The sequence below is a fragment of the Neomonachus schauinslandi genome, chromosome 5, assembly GCF_002201575.2.
Source record: "Neomonachus schauinslandi chromosome 5, ASM220157v2, whole genome shotgun sequence".
Classification (NCBI taxonomy): Eukaryota; Metazoa; Chordata; class Mammalia; order Carnivora; family Phocidae; genus Neomonachus; species Neomonachus schauinslandi.
The window spans coordinates 64,212,610-64,230,857 of record NC_058407.1 but is presented as its reverse complement, the minus strand read 5'-3'; the positions used below and the strand labels follow the sequence as shown (position 1 = coordinate 64,230,857).

General features: G+C 57.8%; 1 protein-coding gene across 1 annotated transcript in view; it reads right to left on the bottom strand.

Moving 5' to 3' along the window:
* Positions 1–185: 185 nt before the first annotated feature.
* Positions 186–18,248, bottom strand: part of ADCY6 (adenylate cyclase 6) — a 20,630-nt gene continuing 2,567 nt past the window's right edge. The window contains exons 2-22 of the mRNA XM_021704926.2: positions 15,061–15,904; positions 11,274–11,423; positions 10,767–10,888; positions 10,562–10,673; positions 10,296–10,423; positions 9,635–9,793; positions 9,416–9,557; positions 9,169–9,297; positions 8,873–8,898; positions 8,491–8,638; positions 8,149–8,246; positions 7,884–7,971; positions 7,580–7,696; positions 7,141–7,299; positions 6,688–6,866; positions 5,707–5,742; positions 5,494–5,623; positions 4,913–5,176; positions 3,902–4,106; positions 2,955–3,079; positions 186–2,735 (exon numbers count right to left, since the gene is read on the bottom strand). Of these exons, the coding sequence (XP_021560601.1) occupies positions 2,610–2,735; positions 2,955–3,079; positions 3,902–4,106; positions 4,913–5,176; positions 5,494–5,623; positions 5,707–5,742; positions 6,688–6,866; positions 7,141–7,299; positions 7,580–7,696; positions 7,884–7,971; positions 8,149–8,246; positions 8,491–8,638; positions 8,873–8,898; positions 9,169–9,297; positions 9,416–9,557; positions 9,635–9,793; positions 10,296–10,423; positions 10,562–10,673; positions 10,767–10,888; positions 11,274–11,423; positions 15,061–15,903 (3,486 nt within the window). The 5' untranslated portion in view covers position 15,904 and the 3' untranslated portion in view covers positions 186–2,609. The remainder of the gene's footprint in view (positions 2,736–2,954; positions 3,080–3,901; positions 4,107–4,912; positions 5,177–5,493; positions 5,624–5,706; positions 5,743–6,687; positions 6,867–7,140; positions 7,300–7,579; positions 7,697–7,883; positions 7,972–8,148; positions 8,247–8,490; positions 8,639–8,872; positions 8,899–9,168; positions 9,298–9,415; positions 9,558–9,634; positions 9,794–10,295; positions 10,424–10,561; positions 10,674–10,766; positions 10,889–11,273; positions 11,424–15,060; positions 15,905–18,248) is intronic.

Below are 18,248 nucleotides of genomic sequence, written 5' to 3'. Positions count from 1 at the left end.
TTCTCATGATGCTGAAGGGTCTAGAGTAGTCATGCTCTCTGAAGACTGCAGCTTCACCTTGGCAGCGAGAAAACCAGAAGAAGCCCTCTAACCACAAAGGGAAGAGGCTCAGAGCCCTCCAGCAGGAGGCTGCCTCCTATACCCAGCTCTGCCACTTCTGACCCATCCCAGGGCCCAGAACATCTTCAGAGAGCTAGGAATTTTACAAAGAATTTGATTTTATTGATATTTAAATATATTAAATATTTCACTGAAATACATGATACACCAACCCTCCCCCCCCCCCACAGGGGTTACATTATAAAACCAAAGTCCATGGGCCTCCCATCCACTGACTCCCCCATCACCTGGTGAGAAAGGGGGCGATGGTAGCCCAGGAGAAGGGCATGGCTGGCACTGTGGTATGGGGAGTTGGTGTGGACAGGCCCCTCCCACTTGGCAAGAAGCAAAGTCAAGTCACCGAAGACTGAGGTCTTCCCACTCTGGTCTCCTTACACCCTCACCCCCAACGCAGGGCTCCAAGCAGTCCCTTCCTATCCAGGGATATGGCTGGGGAAAGGAAGTTGATTTTCTGTCTGGACCAACTAGTCTTTTCCCCTCCTCCTGCCACGGCTAATGAAGTGCCCGATGGCCCATTTGGTTGATGCATGAAGATCCCCCAGGGGAGGCAATATGAGCCAAAAACCAGGCCTCTGCAAGGAGCTTGAGTCAGAAAGGGCACGAGGAAGGGCAAGAGTACCACCTATCCCTTCCATTCCCCAAACCCAGCAACTCTGGGACCCTCCTCTGTCTCTCTCATCACCTCCAAGACAAAATGATGTTCAAGCAAAATCAGGCTAATGCCTCTGGCTTAAATAGGTACAGACAGAGAAACCAAGGCACCAACTAATTCAGGCCTGAGGCAAGGAGGTTGCAAGGAAAGGAGTAAAAGGAAGGCAGAGATAGGAAGGGAATCTAGAGTCCAACCTTCCAACCCTCCTTTCTAGCCCTTGCAGGCTTCATGGGGACGGGGGAGCCTGGAACATGCTAGACTGAGACTGAAGGCTGCGGAACACCAAGTTTCAGGTTCCCTTGCCCCATTCCCTAGTACCAGAATCTGGGTCCTCAGAGAGATCCCATGCTACCTCGGTCCCAAAGTATACCACCAGCTGGGGAACCCAGGAAATCCCTGAGCCTCTGCCCACCAAACCCCAGACAGGTCCAGTGCATGGAGCACTGAGGCTCAAGCAGGCGCTTGGGTCCCTGCCCCTGGCAGGGAGACAGTCATGCTGCACACGTGGCCCCCAAATGGCACTTAGGGATTTGGCACAAAAAGGACTCCTCTCCCCAGGGCCACCTCCTTCTTGCTACCACACCCCATGCCACTCCTGTGCAACCTAGGCATCTCTCTCCATCCCTTGAAATCAGAAGCCCTTCCTTATTCCCGGAAGACAGAGGCCCACAGGAGAGAGGCAGCCCCGGGTAGAGAGCTGAGGAGGAGCACAAGGACACACACAGACCTGGGAAACAGCTACACACACAAAGGCCGACATGCACACACATTACACAGACACACAGGCCCTCCCCAGGGCCAAAGACTTGGGAGGACAGGCTTGAGATCAGGGTCATCCTCCTCCATGCCCTGACCCTTTTCTATTTGGCAACAGAATGGGTAGAGATGCTCTGTGTCCCCTTGCCAGCAGACAGACAGACAGAGCACGGGGGGGGGGGGCGGGGGGGCAGAGTTACCTGATCATGACCCCAGTGGGGCCCTCAGATCGAGTCTGGTACCACCCCGCTCCCTGGCTGGCCTGCTCTCTTTGGCACCTGCCCGTGAACTTTCAACTCCTGGTCTGACATCCGCGCACACACACGCTTGCTCTCTGGCTGGGCATTTTCACAGTACCAATGAGGCCAGATGCCCCTTTCCCTGGAGCTGTGCAGGAACTGGGGCTAAATCTGAGCTGTCAAAAGTCCCTTTGTTCCCCTTTGGGGACAGATCATGGGACTAGGATTTGGCAAATGGAAACATTCCCCTGAAACATGGACAGAGCTGGGTCCCCAGGGCATCTCCCTCCTCTGCCCTGTGCCCAGGAGGGAGACCTGACCGGGGTGGGGTACCCAAGGCCAGTGCTGGGGACGCAGGCACTGCAGAGGCAAGCACGGAATAGGCACTCCTCAGGCCTGCCCCAGTCTTTGTACAAAATATTCCCAGGAAAAAAGAGGGAAAGGAAGGGCCCAGCCCTGAGTCTGTTGCCCAGACAGACAGGGAAAGGGTAGGCATGGCAAGCTGCCATTTTAATCCCTCAGACAGGAGGGCTCCTTCCGCCTCTGCTGATGCCCCCCTCCCCCCCCCGGCCCCCCCCAGCTCCCAAAAGCTGGAACAAAGAGGCAACAGCCCTATCCCAGTTAGAAAAGTAGAAGTCACTTGCATAATCCTCTTGGTATCCCTTGTTCACCAGCCTGAGAGCAGACGAGCATGGTCCAAGCACAGCCTGCTGGTGTGCTCCCTTCTGTGGTCAGCAGGGTCTGGAGGCTTCGTGCCCCCTGCCACGGCTCCACTGAGCGAGCTCAGAGTCCACTCAGATGCCCACCTTGGTCCTGACAGCTGAATTTGTAGCTGGGCCCTGTTAACTGGGGGGGCCCCCGTTGAGGAAGTAGGTGGTCATCTCCCCCTTGCCCTTCACCTTGACCACCCCTCGACACTCCAGCTGGTAGCCTTTGGCAGCTAGAACCTGGTACAAGTCCGTGGTCACCTGGGGGATGGGAAGGGAACCCGTTTAGCCTGGGATCCTTCCTGCTGCATTTGTAGGGGTCCAGGGGTTCTCTAATCATGCTAACCCCACCCCAAACCGCACCCACCCCCAACCACAGAACACTGCCACCCTACCCCTGTCCTAGCTGACCTCAGAGAGGGACCTGCAGAAGCCCTCTGGACCCATACCCTTCCCAGCCTCTGCCCACATCCCCCTCACCTGGATTCGGTCAGGGACCCCCGTGCTGTCCATACGGCTAGAGACATTCACTGTGTTCCCCCAGATGTCATACTGCGGCTTCCGAGCCCCAATGACGCCTGCCACGACTGGGCCCATGTTCAGCCCTGAGATGGGAACAGCAGCAAAAAACTGAGACTAATGGACATTCCAGGGTCAGCCCAGGGAGTCATCCCGCCTCCTGGAACCTTTAGAAGGACCCAGAGAAGAAAATGACAAAGGGACAAGTGTCCTGGTTGTAAAAAATGGCAGATCTGGGCATGTCCTGAGGCGCTCCCCTGAGTTAAGACAGCCACTGCCATAACAGTAGCTAAATCCACTGAAAGCTCGCTCTGCGCCAAGCCCTCCAGGAAGCATTTTGCATTCCATTACTTCATCCCCTCAACAGCCTTCAACGGTAGGTATCATGCCCATTTTACAGATAGCCTTGGGGAGCTGAGAGGAGTTGGGCAACGTGCTAAATAAGCCAGTAAGTGGCACAGCCAGAGTTCAAACCAGAGTGACTCCAGAACCCACACTGTTAACCGCTCCTCCCGCCCACCAGCTCCCAGCTTATCTCAGAGGTGCCTCTTAGACTGGCCATAGATGAGGACACGGGCAGTGGAGTGTAAATAAACCTGGTTTTGAACCCAGTGCAGCCATCTACTAGCTGTTTGGCCGTGGCCAAGTTATTTTAATCTGAGAGTCAGTCTCTATCTGTAAAAGGGGATGACAACGTGAAGACTAAAATGCCTAGGACAGGGCCTAGCACACAGTAGGCCCCCAATAAATGATCTCTGTTCTAAATGTGAGACAAAACAGGAGGTGGGAGAAAAGGACATCCCAAAGAATTCCTGATGGGGCATCTGCGACGCCGTCCCTAGCCTGCTTCCTTGGCCTCACCCAGGAACAGCCCTGGGAAAAGCTCCCAGGCAACCAGGCCATCTCACCAATCTTCATCTGGAAATTGTTGAAGGAGTGCTCATTGATGTGTTTCATCTGCTCCATGAGCCGCATGGCATAGTCGGCCAGGGCGGTGATGTGGGAGCGGCCCGCCTGATCATAGGTGCTGGCGTTCAGGCCTGAGGCCGCCATGTAGGTGCTACCAATCGTCTTGATCTTCTCCAGCTGCCGGAAGCGCTCCTCGCTGATGATCTGGCCAGCACGGGGAGACCTGACTGTCAAGGCAGAGAGGCCAAACGCACGCACCCTGCCCGATGCTCACTCCTGCCCTGCCTCGGCCTCTTCCCCCTTCCCTGTTTCAACAGCTCCCCTCCTTCGAGTGAGTGTGCCCCCGCTTCCAGCTGCTGTTCTCAAGGCGGGACCGAGGAGCCAGAACACAGGCCTCCTTCGCCAGGCAGTCAGCAGAACCCCAGGCCAGGACTTAACGCGTACAGCTTCAGCTCTGCTTCAAAAGCTCCCTCGCAGAATCCGGAACCACAGAAGGGATATTAGCCACCAGTTATTCTAACCGTCACTTTTCGGGAAATTGAGTGCCAGAGTGAAGAAGTGACTTGGCTCCAAAACAGTAAATGGCCCATTCCTGACCTGGACGTTCAGGATACTTCCTCATGCTTGTTTCCATTTTCTCTATTCAGGGGCCCATCTTGCTTCCTTGGGCTCACATGGGGTTCTGTCCACAGACCACTGCTTTCTTATTCAGTAACATCCACCTGGTACCTATCCTGTCCCCTCCACAGAGCCTCATGTCCTTTGCTCCCCAGCAGTGACAACCCTGCCCCACTGAGGCCGAGCTCCTTGCTGCCTTGGACACCCTGGTGGGTCCTTGTCCTTGCCTCTGCTGCTACCCTTACTCCTACCCCGACGTCTCTGGGTCCCATCAACCCTCCCTCCCCGCCCCAATCCAGCTACCCCTCCAACCCCGGCCATCCCATCCGAAGTTCTCCCCACTCCCCTAGTCCTGCCAGCTGCTCGGCCAGCAACAGCGACCAGACAAGCACCTCATCAAAGTCGGCGATGATCTCGTTGAGCAGCCGCAGGCACTCAACACCCTCATTGTTGGCCTCCAGCTCCACGTAGAACTCGGAGAAGTTGGCGATGGACGCGAACATGACGGCCACGCACTCGCACGACTGGTAGTAGAGCTCGTCGTTGCGGCGCTCCCGGGCCAGGAAGTGGGCCGCCACGTCCTTGGGCAGAATGTTGTGCAGCAGCCTTCGGTTGTAAGCCTGGAGTTCCTCCATCTCCTCCTTCTCCCCTGTTGCCTGTGGACACCACAGCCATCACCCATTGCCCAACATTCACAAGGGGTGGGTAGAGCGGCCGATGCCTGGAGACAGGCATCAGAGGGAATCACAGGGAAGAAGAAAGGCATGGCCGGATGAGACCTAAAGAACAAGCAAAGGGGTGAAGGGCACGGACAGGATGAAGCAGGGGTTAGGGGGTGGGCGCAGAGAAGGCTTGGAGCCAGAGTGGGCTTGGGCGGCCCGAGCCTCGGCCAGCTAACAAGATGCATTTCTGGCTTGGCCCAGGTGCCGTCCCCAGGACCCTCCCCCTGCCCCAGAGGCCCGTGCTCGGTCACCTGCAGCTTCCAGAGGAAGTCCAGACGCGCCGTCGATTCCACCTGCTGGGCATGCAGATACAGCGCCAGGGCGAACACCAGCAGAATCACTGGGGTCATGTACTTGAGCGCCACCCTCCCCGCAGCTGGGCTGAGGGTAAGCAGAGGCAAGCTCAGTGTCTGGAAGAGGCACCGGGCAGCCCTACCCTGCCCCGCCCCAGAGCCCTCACTCACCAGTCCAGCCCATCGAAAGTCTCATTGGAAGAAGCCCTGGCAAGAAGATACAAGAAACAAAGTCATCGGCTCTTCTTGGGTTGCTGGGTGGGGGCAGAGGGAAGGGGAGGCAGAAACTGCATTTCCTGAGCACAGAGCACAAAATCAGGCACAGGGCCAGGGCCTTTGCTTACACGAACTCGTTAAGAGCAGAGGTTAAGAGACGCTTCCATTCCTGGCTCCTCGACTTACCTGTCCTGTGACCCGGTACAAGTTGCTTAAGTCTAGGCCTGTTTCCTCATCAGTAAAAGAGGGACGAGATCTAAGTAACACGCACAAGAGGCCTAGCGTGGCGCCCGGTGGGCAGGAAGGCTTCGACATATGTCAGTTACCACAATCTTTACAATCACCTATGACACAGGTGCCACCGCCATTTTACAGATGAGGAAACTGAGGCTCAGAGACGTTAACTCACCCGCCCAAGGTCACACAGCTAATGAGCAGCAGAGCGGGATTCAAGCCCAAGTGGACCCCCAAGAGGGAGTCCTTCAAAACCCAAGAGGCTTTTCCTACCACCACACCAAGCTATGGCCCCATATCACAAGGGGTGGGGTTTGCAGAGGAAAAGCCAGTGTGGTAACCCCGCCAAAGCCCCTAAGCAGGAGTCAGACGTCTTGGTTCCCAGCCAGGGCTCTGCCACAAAGCAGCTGTGTGACCTACAGGTGGTTAAGAGAATGCGTACGAAGGAACCATGCAAATGAGAGAGGGAATTTTTTAAAATGTCTGGCCTGAAGATACAGGGACTTCCTAGGACTGGGGTTTCCTTGGGGTGACTGTGAAGTCATATGCTGGGAGCTCCTCCCCTGCCTCCTTTTCTGCCACAGGTGAGGGGTGAGTGGTAGCATTCCAAGGGCACAAGAGGCCTGGGCACCAGAGAGACTCACAGTGACCAGCAGGGTCAGGAAGCTCCTAGGGGATGAAAGGGGCTGAGGATAAACTCACAAGCCATGGACACCAAGCAGCAGGTCATAGTTGTCAAAGATGGTGGCTGGGGGGCCCAGCAGAAGCAGCACCAAATAGATGAGCCCCAGGACAAAGATCATGGCCAACTTCCCGATGCTACTGATGTGCAGGAAGACAGAGCTGGCCAAGAGACTCAGCAGCATGTTCCCAACGAAGTACTGGGGGGCGATGGCAGAGGTGGTGTTGGATGAAGCCGCGGCACCCCCGACCCCATGCAGGAAGAGCACTCCCCTCCACAACCTCAAACCCAAAGCTCCTTCAGCCTCCGCACCCCGCCCCCCAGCACACTGGGGCCCCTGGCTGCTTCTGCAGCAGGGACGCTGGTGAGACCTGGGCCCCCGGTGCCCATCGCCAGGAGTGACACAGAGGAGTCAACAACGAGTACTGATCGGGACCGCCCCCCCCCATCCCGCCTGAGCATGGCTTGGACACCTCAGGGAAGCTGCAAGTGGGTGCGGTGCCCTCACAGAGGGGAGCATCCAGGCCCAGAGAGTAATTGAGCTGCTGCAGGTGGCAGGCAGTGATGTCAGCAGGTGTTACATTCAGCATCCGGGCTGCGCAGGTCCGTATGGGGGTGTGGTTACAGGTGAACTGCAAAAGTTGGGGGAGACGTATCAGGGTATCGCGGAGGGGAGCGCTTACAAGGGCCATGCCCCTGTGCCTTCTACCCTGGAGGTCAAAGTTCTCACTGAGGGTGACAGGAGGTACAGAGAGCAAGGAGAAAGGGGGACTCGAGTTAACCTCATCCCCTCCTTTGGGATAACGAGCTCTCGGAGGGCAGGAAATGGGTCTCCTTCCTCTGCCTACCCCCAGGGCCCAGAGCAGTGCTTGGCACAGATGAAGGGAAGAAGAATCCCCACTGGACCTTTACCATGTTGGCGATGGCAGAGGTGAACACAAGCAAGACTGAAAAGATGCCAACCCCAGTGCTGTGTGCCCGAGAGCGGACGATGCTGCGGGAAAGACGTCGCAGGGCCTTGGGGAAGAGCTGCGGATGGGCCAGAGACCGGGAGTTAGAGACCACATCAGCCAAGGGGTAAGGCCAACAAGGGATGGGGCCTGGGGGCGGGGCGGGGGCCGGGGAGGCCTGGCCTTCTCCTCCCTGTCCCCACGTGCCTCACCAGCCCAGCCCAGCCAGCCCTCCCCGACCAGCCCTGGAAGAACCCCCGACGTACAGAGCCGCAGGAGGGCACGGCACAGGTCAGCACGGTGATCAGCAACAGCAGGAAAATACTGGCATAGATCCCAAGCATCAGTGTTGAACTGGGGCAGAAGAGGGCCAGGAAAAATGTTACTCTGGAATAGCTGGGCTTCCTTGTCCCACTCTCCAGATGGGCAGGGTGCGGGCTCCAGGGACCGTGAGCTTGCATGGGTGTTTAGGAAGGTTCTGGGAAGTGGTGGAGGGAAGAGAAGCAGAGTGAGGAGGGACAGGGCTCTCACTGTGGGAAGACGAGGAGCTGGATAAAGCAGATGAAGCAGAAGACCAACAGCGCACAGGCCACGTAGGCTCCGAAGCGGGGGTCCACCTTCCGTGAGTACTGAGGGAGAGGAGGCTGAGCTGGGTGCTGGGCTCTGCCCTGGGGGAGGCAGGGCACTCCCAGGGGCCTCAAGGAGGGGAAGCAGTGGCCCAGTTGATAGGAATCCCCCCTGTGCCCTGTGGTCGCCCCTCTCCCCCCATTCCCAAAATAACCTCTCCTGTTCCCTCAGTTGTGCTCAGCCTTCCCTGCCTGGACCTCCCCTCCTCGCCTGGCCCTCGTCCCTCTGCCCTCAAATCCCCCAAACCTTCTTTTCAAGGTCCTCTCTCTGGAAGGTGAGCAGGAAGCGGCGCACGTGGTCCTTCCGTAGCTGATCGATGCTGCGGGCATCGATGGCACGGCCCAGGAACTCATCTACCTCGTCCTCGGGGTTCAGGGCATCTTGGGCACCCCGGCTGAGGGCAGGGGACATGGCTTCACCAGGGGCATGAGCAGTGCCACGTGAGAGGCAATGAGAAGGGAAGGGCATGGGCAGCACCCAAGAATAGAGTGAGCGGGGGTGCGGCCCCTGCTCCCCCATGACACACCTAAGGTCCAGGAAAGAGGGGGCCTCGGCTCCCCGCAGCCCTGTCCCAGGGTGCAAGTGCCTTCTCCCCTCCTCTTCCTCCCTCCTCAATCACCTGACTTACTTGTCTTTGCTGGAGTCATCAATGCCCTGGAGAAAGGGACAAAGCGTGCCGGTGAGGTGAAGGGCAGACCACCCTCACCTCCATCATCCCTTCCCCCTCCCCAACAGCGTGCTGAGGGGTCCCCCCATGTACTTTGCGGGGCTCGGGACCCCTGGTATGAAGTCATCCCTCCTGCTCCCAATACCAGAAGTCATACGTGGAGATGCAGGAGCCACAACAAGAAGGAAGAGGAAAGAAGCGGGGCACAGAGTGTCAGGAAAATGAGGCCTCAGGTGCTAGTGCTGCGGGCCCCTCACCATCTGGCGGAAAGCCTTGGAGTCCTTGGTCCGGGAGAAGGCACGGTCGGGCACCCAGCGTGGCATCAGCCCTTCCATGGAGTTGGCCCGCGTCCGCTGCAGCTTGGCCAGCATGGCCTTCTCCTCTTTCTGTGCAGGCAGCCGGGTGCAGGATCAGAAAAGGGACCCAGAGAAGAAGTCTGTCTGCTCCCCACATTTGCCCTCCTCCCTGCCTGCCTGCCCCCCCAACACCCCACCCCGGCCTGACCCGTTTCTGGCTAGCTCCCAGGATGAGGAAGGTCTCGATGTGCTGCTCCTTGAGGTAGGCGTTACGCTCACCGCCGCGGCCTGGCTCCACCTCGTAGTCCCCGTTCAGGTACTGCAGCGTGGCCCGGGTGATATGGATCCGGCTGGGAGGGAACAGGAGGGTGAGGCCTGGGCTTGCCCGCCTCATTCCCGTCCCTCACCACCTGGACCCCACACTCACCCGGCCCGGCCCCCCGCCTCCATGTGGTTGGCCAGCGTCACGTCATTGGACCACACGTCGAACTGCCACTTCCGCAGGCCAAGGACGCCACAGTGCACACGCCCGCTGTGGATGCCCACGCGCATGTTCACGTTCACGCCGGTCACCTCACGCACCAGCCTGGGAGGAGGCGGCTCCGGTTCAGCTCCTGGCACAGTCCTCCCCACTCCCAGCCCAGAGCTCAGGCCCTTCACTCCCCTCGGAGCCAAACAGACAGGGACAGACCCAGACGCGGGGCACAGGAGCACAGCCCTTGGCTGGACGTGGGCAAAAGGCTGCCAGGGTCTCAGGGACAAATGTTTGAGGGCTGTGTTCACCGGCTGTGGCCCTGCAGCATCCTGTGGAACTGAGCCAGAAAGGGGGGAGTCCCTGTTCTCCCCTCAGGCCAGCTCAGCTAGCGCTCGCACCAGCCCAAACGCCCTCACGCTGGCTCCCCTACCCTGCCCGGCTGGCTGGGGTCTCGGCCGCACAGGCTCAAGAAATATGCATTCCCCTCCCCAGTGGTGGGCCTCCAAGACAGAGAAATAGCCACAACTGAGAAAAAGTCCTGAGGACACGTCAAAGGGTAGGAGTCGGCGGGGGCACCCTCGGTTCCAGAAGGCCTGGGAGGGGCACCGCTTACGAGATGGCCTCGATCATGTCCACGCCCATCTCCACACAGCAGTGGGCATGATCTGCCCGGGCCTCCGGCAGCCCCGACACACAGTAGTAACAGTCCCCTAAGATCTTGATCCTCAGGCAGTGATTTTCCTAAAGAGGAGAGTTGGGGAGAGTCGCTCTCACTCTCTTGCCCGCCCAGCACCCTCACTGAGTCACCACCTGTCCCCACCGTGCCAGGCCGCCCCAGTAAGGCTATGCTCTCGCCACCCCCAGCCCCAGCCCCCTCACCGCAGCCAGCTTGTCAAACCGGGCAAAGAGCTCGTTCAGGGTCATGACCAGCTCCTGCGCGGTGCACTGGGATGCCAGGCTGGTGAAGCCTTCAATGTCTGCAAACAGGATGCTGTGGACAATGGCAGAAAATGGAAGGACCACGTGGCGCTCAAAGACTCCTGGGTTCCCCATCCCTCCCGGGCTCCTCCCCCTCCCCCCCTACCTGACATTGTCATGCTTCTGGATGTAGATCTTGTGGAACATCATGTCTTCTTTCTTTGTGTTGATATCTTCTTTCATCTCCATGGCAACATGCTGGGGCAACACGGACAGCAGCAGCCGTTCCTAGACCAGCGGTTTCAACGGGGCACCGCTACCTTCTCGGCCTCACGCTGCGATCCCTCCTGATGCCTCCACCACCCCAGGGCCCTCCCTGAGCCCTCTGGAGACCTGAGCTTCCCTTCTGGACCTCCCCCATGAGAGCCTACAGCAGATACACGCCCCAGCCTGCTCTGAGCACCCCCGTGCAACCCCTGGCTTGTGCTCCCTGCTGCCCTCTCCCACCCTCGGACAAGACAGGACCCCCAGCGTCACACAGCCTGTGTGAAGCACGATCGGGGGGACCACCGTCCACACTTGTTCCATGGAGTGGTACGAGGCAACGGACCCAGTCTGCGGGTTCTTTGGGGGTGAGGACGGGAAAGGACTTGGACAGGGAGAGCAGCCCCACCTGCTGCCGATTCTCATGCTGCAGGTGCAGCCGGGCCTGGATGTAACCACGGGTCTCCTGAAAGGCCTGGCGCTGAGACACCTCAGCCGGGTAGTGCGTGCAGATGCCGATGACATTGGTGCAGACGAACAGCAACACGCTGGCACCCAGCTGCAAGAGGGCGGCAGCGGCAGACGCGTGACCACCCCCACCCCCACCCCGCGCAGGTGCAACTTGCTAGGCTCTCTGTGCATGCATTCCCTCGGAGGAAGCCAGGATCCTGTGCCCTGTCTGTCCCCGAGCTGTCCCAACCCCTGTAACATATCTCCCCCTTCTCCCACAGGACTCCGGCCCCCTGCCCGGATCACTCCACAGCTGGAAATGGGACCTTTTCACAACTCCTGGGAGCAGAAGCGCCAACCAGGGCAAGGTGGGTCATGGGGCCTGTGCCCAGCACACTACGATTTCCTGCCCCACAGTCAGCCCAAACAAAAAACAAATGCTGCTCCTTCTGCATGTGGATCTCCTCACAGGACAACACCCAGGAGACTTGAGCTCTATATCCTCCTATGAATGCCCAGGACAAGTCACCTCATCTCTCTGGGCCTCTGTATGCTCATCTAGAACCTGGAGAGGGACAACAAGAAGATTTCTAAGGTCCCTCCCTGCTCTGACATAACTTGATATAATAATTACTACTACTACTATTATTATTATTAGTTGGCTAATTCGTTGGCTGCCTATTTAATATTCCTGACTTCTATAACTACCTCATATGCAGTAACGGATTTCTCCTAACTCTATGAAACAGATAACAGCATCTCATTTTAAAGGTAAGACGTTCCAGCACAGAGACGCTAAGTAACATGTCCCAAATCACACAGCTCTAATAGTGGCTGGTGTGGGACTTGAATCCAGGACAGTCAGACTCCAAAGCCTGTGTCCAAACCCTACTGCACGGTACATTCCAGACTTCCAAGATTCCTACACACTCCACTCACCCAAGCTCTTGAGGCCCAGCCTCAGAGACCAGGCTTGGGAGTCCTCAATTCTACTAACGTTGGACCTTCCCTTCCACCTGGGAAGGGTTGCCACCATGCCCCGGCACTCCCAATTCTTGGCACAGCCAGGCCGCATGCCCTAGGACCCCGATCTGAGGACGGTCAGCCCTCCTCAGCATCAGTAGCACTCACCGGAGAGCAAGTCTAGGGAAAACTGGCCTCAGTGTTTCTGGAAATTCAGGGGTTAACCTGGCACCTGTGGCTCCACCCCAGAGTTGGCTGGGGCAGGGTTCTGGTTTGGGGAGAAGGGAGGAAAAGAGCACTAACTGGAAGCCAGGAATTCTGGGCTTTGCCCAGAACCAGAACTAGTCCTGCAAACTTGGGCAGGTCACTTAATCTCTGGGGCCTCAGTTTCATGTTTCTTAGGTGAAATGGAGGGGTAGGTTCAGCAAACCCCCAAGCCATTTCTCGCTCTGACCCTCTAGGAACGGCCTCCTAGCTTCCCTTCCCAGTCCAGCTCATAAGGCCCCCCTCCCAGCAGCAGGGCTGAAGAGGGGGGCACACTATCTCCCTTAGGGGTTTCTAAGAATAGCCCCCAGTGGGGGAGAAGGAGAGGGGGGGGGTTAACCAGGCAACTTCCCTTCCTGGCCCCAGGAGCCCAAGAGGAAAAAGTGAGTCATGGGGGAGGGAAGGGGAAGGGGGACGAGAGACTGAAATAGATCTGTACAGAGACCCCTATCCGACTGTGAGAAAAAAGGGATGCCAGGGCACTCTAGGAGACTCCAGGAGGGGCCGCTGGGTGAAACCGCTCAGTGCGTCTAAATGAGTGGGTCAGAGGAGAAGGAAGGCTCCTTCCCGTGAGCATGAGCAGGGCTGGATCTGGAAAAGGGCTGTGCAAGGAGCCTAGAAAGGAGGCCACGGCCCCAAGCCATCCAGACTCGCATAGGCCAACTGGACACAGGGACTCAATCCTCAGTTCAGAGAAGGGTTATGGCGACCCTGGCTCCGAGGACAGGCACAGGGGCAGGGGTGACTTTCCCCACTCACCCTAAGAACGTGCCTGCTGAGACCTACTGGGTCAGGCTGCAGCTGGGTGCCCCTGGGGAGGCAGGAGGCTGGCACAGTCCTGGCCTCCATGGGGCTGCGCCTCCCCAGTCAGGCCCTGGGCCTGGTTCTGGGCACCATGCCAGCTAAGAGCAGAGAAGAGACACCCACCCACCCCTGGCCAGCCAGAGAGAAGGCGGGGGCGGGGGGGGGCTGGGGAGGCACCACCCCCAAGCTCCTCCTTCCCCAGGAGGGTAGTCCAACTCCAAAGCCCAGTGCGACAGCTACCCTGGTGAGAAGTTGGGGGCCAGCAGAGACATAAAGACCCTGGCTCTTTAAGAGGTCTGACTGCCCTGTGGGTGCGTGCTCCACAAACAAATGGGCTATAAAGTTACTTTTAAAAAGGTACATTCTGTTCCAGAGCACAAGCTGGGCGGAGAAGGGCATCATGCCAGAGCACCCAGCTTCTCACCCTGGGAGCCCCAGGCAACTTCCTCTTTGTGGGTGGGGCTAGGGTGGGCTACAGGCCACAAGCCCTAGGCAAGGCAGAGGTGGGACTCCCTCAAAACCTGAGCAAGACAGAGGACAGCACCCTCAAAATCAGGGTGCCAAGAGAGGGATCATGAGATACGTTGGTTAGGGGCTATGCCCTGAAGGATCAGCTAGGCAAGATGTCCTGGTCTCTGCTCCCTGGTCAGGGGGATGACCCAAGATGGCAGACTCCACAGGCTCTGGTCTCTCTGAAAGCGACTTCCAGGAAGGCCCTTCCCTGGGTACCATCCCCCACAGCACTCCCACACCTCCCTGCCCCCAGGTTCTACTCCACTCTGGGAGAGGGTGGGGCCCTAACAGCAACATCATGAGGTAGATACTATTTTTATCCCAGTTTTACAGACTGGGAAATTAAGGCTGGGAGAAGTGAGGTTTGTTGTCTAAGATCTCACAGAGAAGAACTCAGCCCATTGGACCAGCAGGTCTGCCCACAGCCAAGCCGTGATTTCTCCCTCAACATCGTGCTGTCAAGCCCCACCCCACACACCACTCAGAACCCGGATACAGTAGCTGGCATGGACAGAGAACCTCAAGGCAGGGCTGCCGGAGCCCTGGTGCTCAGTGGGAAGACGGCGGCGAAGAGATCCGACCCTGACGCCCCTCTTTTCTACAGTCCAACTCCACTCAAACCACGCCCAGCCCCGGAGAAAACTGATCCCACTCGTCACCCTCCCTGTCCTCTCAGAGATGGCCTTGGTCCAGGAGAGAAGCAACTCCTCCCTTGCTCACTCCCTCCAAACCCTGCTTGATCCCTCCAGATCACCACCTGGAGCTGCTTTTCAGGGATGGCACCGGGCCTGAGTCTCAGGTATCAACTTGGGGCCAGAAATGCCAAGGCCTGCCGTAGCCAACAGTGCCCTCTCGGCCCTGCCCGGGCCCCGGGGCTGAACATCACCTTCACAGCTCCAGTGCTCCCTCACGTCTATGGGCTACGCTGCTTCAAGGGCCTCAGGCTAAAGAGCTGCAGACTGGGGCCTGCAGAGCACAGGCTTGGGTCCGGGGGCCCTCCCTCCCCTCAGCAGTGCCCTCAGCTCCAGATCCCAGATGCAGCCGACCCCTGAAACTTGGCCTCCCGTCATTTGCCCCTCCCCTTGGACACAGCTCCGGCCCCAGTATCCACCCCCACGACCCACACCCCTGCCACCCCCGGTCACCAGACCCCTTCTCATTCCTGGCCTGGTGCCCTAAGGCCCACCTCCCCGACCACCCACCTGCTTCCAGAGGAAGGCGTCGCCGCGGTTGAGTTGCCAGGCCAAGATCAAATGCAGCGTGGAGAGGCCCAGGCCACTGAAGACCGCTGCGCGCATGCGGATGGGGAGGAGCGTGTAGGTGATGTAGACAAAAAACACAGGGCACCAGAGGCCCACGGAGGGGCTGCGGGGGGTGGCCGCCAGGGCACCCCCCACCTGCACAGCTGCCAGGATGCCCAGCACCACGTAGCTCACCACCCACATGGAGTCCTGGCGGAAGCTGTGCCGGTTACACACCACCATGAGCGCCACGAAGAGGGTGGCGGCGCCGGCCAGCAGGGCCACGTAGGCGGGCTGAGGGCGGGCGGGCGCCGCGTGGAAGGCGAGCAGCACGGCGGCCAGCAGCACCAGCACGGCCATGAGCAGCGTCAGGCTGCTCTGGTTCATCTGGAAGAAGTACCGTTGGTACAGGCGCTCCAGCTTGGCCGAGCGGAACTGCTTGGACTGGAACACCTGGGCCAGGCGCCGCCAGCAGGACCGCCGACGCCCGGCTGTCACGTCAGGGGCCACGTCGGCCGTCGCCTCCGTGTCCTCAAAGCCCAGGGCCACCGCGCGCAGCCCCAGCTCCGGGCCCTTGCCTGGGCCACCCCTCCGGACGAAGGCCTCGTCCTGCCAGGGGCACCGAGGGGGAGCTGCAGGGGTGGGGCTGGGGGGCTGTGCGTCCCGGAGGCAGCTCATATAGCGGGGCGTGCAGAAGCCACCGGTCCGGGTCCCACGGCGGGGACGCTTCTGCCCATTGCGCTCACCCCAGGCTGTTTTCCGTTCATCCACTTTGGGGACCAGGAGGCCACTAAACCACGACATGCTGCTGGGAGAAAGGAACGAGTTGGTGTTAACACCACCATCACTCCCTACCGCCACCAGTAGCTATCATAAACTGAGTACGTTCCCGGCCAAGCTAAGCCCTTCAGACAACATCTCACTCAAATAAAATCCCGGAGGAGGACGATGGTGTCCCCCTTCAACAGGCCAGGAAACAGGAGACAGAGGGAGAGAGGTAACTGGCCCTAGACCAAGGAGCCACAGAGCTGTGAGAACCGAGATTCGAACCCAGATCTGCCAGTACGCGTATATACGTTCACCTCTTCCCTAAAAAGCACTGATTCGTGGGCGGTGACAAACTCAAGTGCCTGTGTCAATGAGCAAAGGCTCCCGGCTCAGATGTGGGAGGAACTACGGAGTGCCCGCCCCCCAGCACGGCAGGGGCGCGCAGCACCCCACACTAGTAGCTAGCTGCCACTGGCATCCCGGCAGAGCCTGATCTTCTCATTTTCAACAGAAGCTGAAAAAAATGTACGTTGTAATGTGACAGCTCCTGATTTTTAAATGTTGGCAAGTAATTCACATTTTTCAACACTGCAAGCCAAGTAAATCACGTCTATGGAATGAATTCAGCCTGTGAGCTGCCAATCGGTGACCTCTATACAAAAGGGAATCTCTTTCCACATCATTCCCCATCACACTCACGCCACGCACACTTCACCAGGCCAAATGCAACTTCTTCCTTGGGTCACGGCTTAGAAGGAACTTCCTCAGGGAAGATGTCCCGGCTCTCCAACCCAGACTACGTTCCGACCCATTTACCGTCTGTGTGTTTCCTCTATAGTACTTACCACAATTATAACTAAACTGCCCCTTGTTCAATGTGTCCCCACCCCTCTGACTATAAACTTTGTGAGGGTAGGGATTATCACTCTTTTGCTCAGCACTGTATCCCTAGCACCAAGTACTCAGCCCAGCTCATGGTAAGGACTCAAGAAATATAATGAGGGGCGCCTGGGTGGCTCGGTCATTGAGCATCTGCCTTGGGCTCAGGTCATGGTCTCAGGGTTCTGTGATCGAGCCCCGCATCGGGCTCCCCGCTCCGCGGGAAGCCTGCTTCTCCCTCTCCCACTCCCCCTGCTTGTGTTCCCTCTCTTGCAGTCTCTCTCTCTGTCAAATAGATAAATAAAATCTTAAAAAAAGAAATACGTTGAAAAGACAGAAAGCTCAAGATGGGATGTCTGGGTGGCTCAGTCGGTTAAGTGTCTGACTCTGGGTTTCGGCTCAGGTCATGATCTCAGGGTGGTGAGATCGAGCCCCATGTCATCTGTACCCTCAGTGCACAGTCTGCTTGGGATTCTCTCCCTTTCCCTCTCCCTCCCACTCTGTCCCTCCCCTCTCCCCCCTCCCAGCACTCTCTCTCTCAAATAAATAAATAAATAAAATCAAAAAAAAAAAAAAAGCAAGCTCAAGGGCATTTGCATTGAGCAGCTAATGTGAAATAAAAACAAATAGCGATAATCCTGTGACTCTTCATCTTCCTCCCTGCACTCCAGTCCTATGAGCCTCCTTGCTGTTCCCCAACACACCGTGCATAGGCCGGCCTGGGCCTGTGGTGCTCGCGGGGCCGTGTCCTCTGCCGCTACAAGAGCTCCTCCAGGTCACAGCTCAAATGTCCCCTTATCAGTGAGTCTTTCTCTGACCGTTCTATTAAAATAGCAACCCCCTTTCCTGGAGCTCCCTATCTCTCTTCCCAGCTTTATGCTTTAATTTTCTCCATAGCTCTTATCAGCAACTGCCATTCTATATATTTTCCTTATTTGCTCATTGTGTCTCCTCACTGGAATGTCAGCTCCATGAAGGCAGGGATTTGGGCCCGTTTTGCTCACCACCCTATCTGCCACACCTAGTAGAGTCTAAGTAAATGTTCCTAGAAGGGCTCGGTAGACAATGCTTTCTCTGTGCTTTAAACTTTTTGAGGTCCTCTCACATGCCTAATTCCATCTGATCTTCACCAAAACCCTGTGTAGCTGCTTCTGTGGCCACCTGGAGCACAGATTTGACAGGGGAAAAAAAAAAGAAAAAAAGAAAGGAAAACAAGGTGCATAGCAGCTTTATGTGGCTGGTCCAAGTTACAGAGACCCCAGGCCACTGAATCAGACCCAAATCTCAGGTCTCCTGGAGGGTAGCGCCTTGAGCCAGGATGGGGAGGACTCCAGGACAACACCCTCAGGGAGCCGCATGTGCATGCCTCCTAGCAATGAGAGCACTGTCATCCTCCTCCATGCCCACAGGGCACCCTGGGGCTCCTTGTACTTAAACCTTCAGAGCTAGCAGCCTTGACATTTGTACTCACTAGGGGACACGGCGGGGGGGGGGGGGGGGGG